General features: G+C 43.8%; 1 protein-coding gene across 1 annotated transcript in view; it reads right to left on the bottom strand.

The window, feature by feature from the left end:
• Positions 1–4956: 4956 nt before the first annotated feature.
• kitlga (kit ligand a) overlaps positions 4957–8473 on the bottom strand; it is a 19887-nt gene continuing 16370 nt past the window's right edge. The window contains exons 6-10 of the mRNA XM_008311096.3: positions 8298–8354; positions 8103–8200; positions 7827–7933; positions 6762–6816; positions 4957–6670 (exon numbers count right to left, since the gene is read on the bottom strand). Of these exons, the coding sequence (XP_008309318.1) occupies positions 6786–6816; positions 7827–7933; positions 8103–8200; positions 8298–8354 (293 nt within the window). The 3' untranslated portion in view covers positions 4957–6670; positions 6762–6785. The remainder of the gene's footprint in view (positions 6671–6761; positions 6817–7826; positions 7934–8102; positions 8201–8297; positions 8355–8473) is intronic.

Here is an 8473-nt window from a genome sequence, read left to right as displayed (position 1 = left end):
GGGTTGGGGGGGGGCTTCTCGATTTCCCTTCTGCCCAGAAAAATCAATATTGAGAGGTGGCCTGAAAGCCCTTTCACAGGAGTATTACAGCACAGCCCAGCGTGCTGATAAGCCTCCTGTTACGTCCTCACGGGACGAGGGGGGGGGGTGGGTGGGGGGGGGGGGCATTCTCCTCTGGCCGCAGGGAGGAGTGCCATAAAGGGCAAGCTGTGGATCACGAGTCTATTGGTGTGGGCTATTAGTAACCTTAGAGCCCCTGACCTGTGACTAGGGTCCTGTGCTGATTCCCACACCCACCGACCAACCGAGTGGGAGGGACGTCCACAGAAAAGGGTTATGACGAAAGAGCTTTGTGATGAATTCAAGAAAAGAGATAATCCATGTGTTTGTGTGTGTGTGTGTTTGCATTAATGATGTGTGTGTGTGTCTGTGTGTGTGTCCTTTACTGTCTCTTGACGACTTGGATGACTCATGGATGACTCCAGGACTCACTTCCTGTCCACCTCGTGGTCGAGGGTCTGTGATGAGGATGTGTTGATGAAGCAGCTAAACTCTAATTCTAACAGAATCGTTGTGTTTCATAGAATGTTGTTCCGGCGGGGGCCGACACGGGGTCGTGAACCTCCACTGACCTTCTCTTACGCTGTACTGTAGTTATTGAACAACTAGTACGGCTGAGTTGTACCAGGTCTTCCAACGCAGAAACTGTGTCTCTCTTTGAAACCATTAGTGAGGTCTCATATAATAACCACACACACACACACACACACACACACACACACACGTGTCTGAGTACTGAAGCACCCTCTGACCTGGACCCCTCTGTTGTCTGTTTTTGAGTCAGTGATAAAATGTCAGTCTCTAACGATGGACAAAGGTCAGTTTGAATGAATTTACCCTTGGTTTAAGCAGACAGGGCAGATTGAGAGGTTTCTATTTACGAGGTCTTTTAAGGTATTTTCAGTTTGAAAGAGCAGTAACGTTGACGACATAAAGAGTTTTCACTTTAGTCAAGTGGCTGAGGTCATTGTCGTGGGGCGTACGCAGTCTTTACCTCGACTAACCCCACACGACAAAGCCTTAACAGTGACTTAGATTAAACATCAGATTATGGTTTATAATCCTGATACACGACAAACGACAAACCGTGACCCGGGGACTTGAGCCCTGCTAGATTTCCAGGAGTCGTCCACATACTTTCAACACGTTCAAGCTGTGGCGTTGACTACAAAGGTGCAGGAACAGTTCTTTATAGACTGGAATCACAGTCAGTTCCAGAATGATTTTTAAAATAACTCTCCTTGAACTAGTCTCTGTCACCCAGCGTTTGCTTCCAATTATTCTTGTGAACAGTTTCTGAAGCAGCGTTGGCTTCGGGAAACACTCAGGATCATTCTTCTTCTTCTTTTTTTTAAGTAAATTAAAAACAAATGTCCCAGCCACATCCATGAGGGACTGATCCATCAAGTGTATTCGCACACAGAGACAGCACACTGATCTAAGTTCAGCTGGCTCACAGTCACAAAAACAAAGGAAGGTCTGGTTGCTAAATGTTCTTCCTCCTTGAGTTTGTGCAGCTGGGAGCCGTCGGACTCTGAGGATGGGAGAGCAGAAGCTCCTGACTGTGAAGTGGAAACAGAGGAGCCCGTCCACGGGGCCGTGTTGAACGTGGAAGAGCTACTGCTGCCCGTCCTGCTCTGAGGTGGTGCTCTGTCAACAAGCAATACATAAAGTCTGCGGTTATTTGGACACAGTGTGTGTGGTGTGCACCGACGTGCATCAACACAGAACCGCGAGATCCTCGGTTGTTCAACGAGGCGTGATGGGTGTATCTTCTAAAAACACAATACAATACGAAGAATGTGTTTGTTCTCGACCAAGAGCCGGGGCGATATAAATATAAACAGTTGAAGACTTTGGTGGTGGTGTTTGTAGGGAGGACGAAGACACTGAAGCTAAAATCAACGTTTGTTTGAACGTAAACCATGTCCACCTTGTGGAACAAAACCCCAGACGTTCTTCAACAACAAGGGCAGCGTAAACCAATCACAACCCCCCGTTCACACTTATATCCATAACAGATACATTAAGGGTCACCACTTGACCTAATGACCTTGACCCAGTGTTGAAGAACTGTGGCGTACCTGAAGAGAACCAACACACAGGAAGAATTTGTACCGTATTTCCGGACTATAAGTCGCACCAGCCAGCTAGAGTGCCCTCTAGCTGCTGTCAGTGTGAAAATAACAAACGTGAAATAATATATTTCAATGTAAAAGTCGCAATCCCAGCCAAAAAGTGCGACTTATAGTCCAGAAAATACGGTACTGAACAGTTTGGCCCAAGAAGAAGACAGAAAAATCCTAATTCTTTGAAGGAAAAGAACGTCTGTTTTCTGTTAGATACAACTGTGGTCACGTGGACATTTTTGTTTTACTGGCTTTCTGCGGTGAACACCTTCCTTTGAGGCAACCCGTGGCCAGGTCTGGGCTTGTTCTCAGAGGACCAAGATTCAAATCCCACTCTGGCAGGCTGTGGTGTGTTGAGCAAGCAGGAGTTCCTCGCTCCGCAGGTGCTTCAGAGACGGATCAGTGCTCCCCAGGAAAACACATTTTGATGTGCGTGTCTGTGTTCCTTTTCAAAACTTAAAACTAATGTGACCACATTAAAAAAAAAGAGCCTGGAATTCAACCCTTGGAAAAAAAAAAAAGTCTACAATCGGCCTCTACAAAATGGCGTGTCCACTTTTAAATGCCTGGTAGATTTTCTTCGACTTTATTTTCTGCCTGTACCTGCCGTGGTGTGACGAAGGGAAACATCTGACCCACGTGGGCTGCATATAGAGCATGTATTAGTGGCCGGGGTCCATTACACTAAAGTCATGCTCCAAGTACGTCTATTCTCTGTCACACAATTGCACATTCATTATACAGTCATGTCGGTGAACAATGGAGGCAGCTCTTCCTGTTGTTTACAGAGAGGAGAACTATGATGCATGTTCTTGGCTCCGACACAAAAGCAGACTTTCTAAAACTCCCACAGGCCTGGGAGTCTCACTGCAGCCAAACCAAACAAACACCAGCGCTTCTGTGTGAAACTTTAACGGATGGAAATTGATGGATGGACCTATGTATTAGACAAACAAGCAAAGAAAGAAAATAATTCAATTTCAATGCAGAGTAGGAACGAGAAGACGTGCGTACCAGTAGACAAGTTCTACATATCTATGTGTCTTTGTATATACGGTGGGTCGGGACTATTCAACATTTAGTGGATTATCCTAATAAACCATGAATGAGAGAAAAGTCTCTTTTCTATTATTATATATATGTTATATATTAACTTTTTTTTTTTTCTGTAGTCCAGAATCATGACTTTGGAGAAGGAGGAATTTGTCTTCAACCACAGTGACTTTCCATTTCACTCTTTATCTGTTGTTTGAAATAGTAGTAACACTTCAGTCAAACCACATCATGGTTTACTCTTCTGTTTGTACTGTGAATAAAAATAATGTGTCACATTTCATCGTGGCGTCTGTTTTTGCTGGTTTAATTTGTCAAATGATCCATGAAAACAAATAGTTGCTGAGAGTTGAGCTCACATTAAGACCCAGGGCCAACACTTATCACGGCCTTACGTTTGGTCACTGAGGGAATATTAAGATGCTCTCTTTAAACACCTCCTGTCAGGAGCAGTGGAAGCTTCCACGCAGGTCAACGGAGCCACTACTTTTCCTTCATGATTTAACGGACACTCTGTTATGCTTACGACGTTCTCCTCGGAGCACAGTGGGGTTTCCCTGAAGACCGAGTCAGTCTTTCTGAGGAGAGGTCGGTGGTCGGTGGTCTACTCTGCGGCCCAGTCGTTCAAGAACTGAGCTTGAATCCGGATGGTTGCTAGTTTGAATTCTGTGGTGTGTTGAGCAAACACCAAAACCTCCCCCTCCATCGGCTCATTCAGAGACAGACGGTCAACTCCCTCTCAGGGTCTTTGGAGTACTGAGTATTCACTTGAAGTACTGAGTATTCACTTGAAGTACTGAGTATTCACAGAACAAATCAGCAGACCTTGACCCAACAGTTGGATACGTGTACTTTATTCATATCTCATATGTTTGTTTACATTTATACAAAAATACAGAATACAGTAGAGTTTTCACCCAGAATACCAACTGGGTCATAATTATATCTGCTTTGTTCTTGGCAGCCAGACGTGTTTCCTGCCAAGAGCCGTTTGATGTACTCACCACAGTGGGACAGTGGGACAGTGGGACAGTGGGACAGTCATCCATTCAGCTCTACTCACTGGTCACTGCTCACTCCGTCCACTCACACCACACCTCACCTCACTAACCTAACACTCACTAACTTGACCAGTGGATGAACTGACTTGATCTAACTCACATGTATTCAACCTGCAGACGTCCTGTGGCTCTTAGACAGACAGGAAAATGGGGGACCATTATTATACACACACACACACACACACACACAGTGTATGTATATATACATATACATATATATATATATATGTATATGTATATATATATATATATAAATATATGTATATATATATATATATGTATATGTATATATATATATATATATATGAGGACAAAATGACTGGTCCCAGGTACTTTCTGATCGAGCCTTCAGATCATTCTATCATATGAGACGTGAGCACGATTTCACATAACAGGGACATTTGATACATTTGAAGTGTGAACACCAGAGGATCACATGGTCCAGACCAGGTGTAATAACCAGTATAAGTGTGACCACCAGAGGATCACATGGTCCAGACCAGGTGTAATAACAAGTATAAGTGTGAACAATATAGGATCCCATGGTCCAGACCAGGTGTAATAACAAGTATAAGTGTGAACAATATAGGATCCCATGGTCCAGACCAGGTGTAATAACAAGTATAAGTGTGAACAATATAGGATCCCATGGTCCAGACCAGGTGTAATAACAAGTATAAGTGTGAACAATATAGGATCCCATGGTCCAGACCAGGTGTAATAACCAGTATAGAGCGCCTGCATTTGAATATGGATTATTTTAAGACTTTCTGTGTTTAAAGTCAAAAATTAAACTTTTGAAATACAGCTAATGCTGTGGTAAAATGTCCTCTCTTTGTGGAACAGGTGATAACTTTGTCCTCAATATACAGCACATATATATATCTATATATCTATATATATATGTAGATATACAGTATATGTATATCTAATCTCACAGCTTGGATGTGACTGAGTTTTGCTGTTTTTCATGTGAAATGCAGTTCTTTTTGCAGTTTGTTAATGACAGCTGGTTTATTGCTACACTAACCTGTGTACCTGCTCACTGAATACTGGGTATTGTACTGCACTGAATACTGGGCACTGTACTGCACTGAATACTGGGCACTGTACTGCACATCAATTCACATCAAAAAAAGAAAAAGTCACCACTTTAAAGAATGTCTACACCGACAAAGATAGTGTGTCTTGACAGACGTTGGACACAGCCGAGTATAAAAGTCCTCGACTCAGATACTCTCCCACTGTTGCTGTGGGTTAACTGCACAAAAATGTGTTTTCCTTTGCTCTGCCAGTTCTGCAGATTAGTCGGGGATGATGAAAAGTCATCTTGCAATAAAAGAAAAAAAAGAAAAACTCGACAAAAACAAAGGAATCTTTCAGTTTTGTGGCGGATGTTTCGCTGCTCAGAACTATATGAAAACCAATGTCGTATACATGTTTTTCTTCTTTACACATATTTTAATTATTAAGCACAATATACTCTTATCTTCTAAGAAAAGTCCCAACCTATTTTCCCATATACACATGAAACAAGCAGAGGAGTTACCAGGTGAACTGTTTCCCAGAGGCTGCAGGTCTGTGTGTCATGTTTGGTGAGAGAGTTCACAAACACACCCTTCACAGGAGTGAGCGGGGGTCAAGCTGACTGAACTGAAGCCAGGGGGGTCGGGGGGAGGGGTGGTGGTGGTAAGATGATGTGATCTTCTTGGTAACGTTGTCTCCACTGTCTGCTGTGTTTTTGACCTGTTCACACAGACGTACTCGCACCAGTCAATCAAGGCACAAACCAAGCATGGACGGTTCGACATCAGACCACAAACATGATAGAAATACAATAACCTACATATATAACACAGGTGTGTGTGTGTGTGTGTGTGTGTGTGTGTGTCCTGCGGCCTCGTCAGTGTCAGGCTGCAGCAGGACGACCTAATTGGGGTAAAAGGTCACAGCCAGCGTGCCCGGTTCACACGTCTACCTCCTCCGTGATTCTCCTCCATAATCTGGATTGTCGTCTGTTGCCTTTTCCCCTTGAGAACTCATGAAGCAGCAGGGTGTGGTGATGATTAGCAGGAACGTCCAGCGGAGGCGTCGTACACGGAATTCTCCAGAATCCCCCACAGTTTCTGTATTTATTCATATATCTATATATTTTTTCTTTCTTTCAAAAGCATGCGTTCGGTAAATGCAGTCATACATGAAAGGCAAGCTTATCCATATGGTAGCAGGCGTGATTTCACCAGAGGGCGCTGGTCTGCTCCGTCGTCGTAAATCACCTTTGTTCACCTCTGAGATCTCACGTGAATTCAGCCTCGTGTTTGTTTTTCATCACATTTGGACACCACTTTGAAAAAGTGGAGCGGAGTCCTGCCAAAAACAGGAGAGGGGGCGCCGTTGAGAGCTCAGCGAGAAGCAACATTTCACATGACACGCGTCTTATATTCTGTGGAAATCTCACCAAGTGAAAGACTGAGGGACGCTGTTACACTGATGCAATGACGTTTAACTTGTTCCTGTGATCGGGCAGAAATAAACGTATCAGTCACAGTTCAAAAACAACAACAACAACAACAGACACAGATTCAGCTGGAAGAAGAACGATCGGCGGCAAGCTTCCACATGACACCAGTCAACTGTTTGGTTCGGAGCCCAGGATGCCGTTACTCATCCGAAGATTTCAGACACCACACTGACAAGTCCACGCCGCGCAACCTGAGCCGCAGGATCCGTCACTGATGTTGAACCAATACTTTGTGTGTCTGGTGGAAAATTGTAATTTGTGGGAACATGAACATGAAGTGCCCTCCTGTGGAGCTCAGCTCAGATCAGTGTGTTAATGACTCTGAATCACTGATTCATCTGTAGGACAGCAGTGTCCACGCTGGTAATATTTAAAATATTCATTATATGTTGATTAAAAAGCTGCAGCTGTAGGAAAAAAACTCAGGGATTTAATATGAAACAATCTTTATTTTTTATTAGTATTTGAATCATCTACTGACTGGGCAGCCCTGGGTTACATCCATCCATTCATTCATTCATCCATCCATTCATTCATTCATTCATCCATCCATCCATTCATTCATCAGTCGTTCATTCATTCACATAAGCAGCTGTGACAGCAGCACGTCCAGCAATAATAATAATGCTATAACTAATTAAATAAAATAATCATCATTAATCATAATAACAAGAATAAAAAGGTTTTGTTTTTGAAGGTAACTGTGATTTATATCTTTGCCAGTTTTAGATATATATTTTAGTTAAACCTAGTCTTCTTGGTCCTTTCTGGGTCAAATATATATATATATGACCTTTGACTAGGTTTGTATTTAGTTGTGATGCCACCACCTACTGTTTGAACCAGGATCAACACCTGTGGTAGTACATGCTGAACCAGTTGTTGTTTTGATTCAAATGACTGGAGGACGTTGTCCGTCCCGTGGTAGGACGACAATAAAGACTATTCTGTTCTGTTCTTCTTCCACTGATGTGTAAAACTAAAGAACAGGCGTTAGCCTACTTCTCTGTTGTTTGGTCCAGTGGAGGTAAGGCCCATTCTGGTTCTGAGTACAGTCTGTTTGCTGCGGGGTTCTGTTCCGGATCCTCCAGAGTTCTCCGTGATCGGATCTGTTATTGGGGTATAAAAAAAAAGACTTTCTTATCTGCACAAATCTGTCGGCCGCCGTCTTTAGCTGTAATAAATTCCACCGATCAAAGAGCTACAGTGCGGCGACAACAAACAGTCATATCTCTGGATGTTAGACAGAATTGTGCCACAGTTCAAAGGTCAACTCACCTTCCACACAATCAGACATATGAGGCCTAGGAGTGGAATGAGCAATAAAGAGAACAGGCTTCGCTCCAGCACCGCGGACATGAGTCTCCCTTCTCTTACTGCAGTAAAGAAATGAAAACCATTTGAATTCCTCCTTTATTGATCATTCACTACAAACCACTAGAGGGCCCACCAACTGTAGTGACCATGACTCACATGTGTCGTTGCCAACTGGTGAATACACGGGGTCTTCAGTGGCAGACATGGGTGACTCTGGGTGATTGACAGATAACAGAAGAAGAGATAACACAGTGAGTGACATCATCAACACCCCTCACCCCGCCCCCCCCCCCCCTCCCCCTCCCCCCCCCCCCCCCCCCCCCCCCCCCCCC

Source organism: Cynoglossus semilaevis, chromosome 6, assembly GCF_000523025.1.
Source record: "Cynoglossus semilaevis isolate Cse_v1.0 chromosome 6, Cse_v1.0, whole genome shotgun sequence".
Classification (NCBI taxonomy): Eukaryota; Metazoa; Chordata; class Actinopteri; order Pleuronectiformes; family Cynoglossidae; genus Cynoglossus; species Cynoglossus semilaevis.
This window is presented reverse-complemented; position numbering and strand designations above follow the sequence as displayed.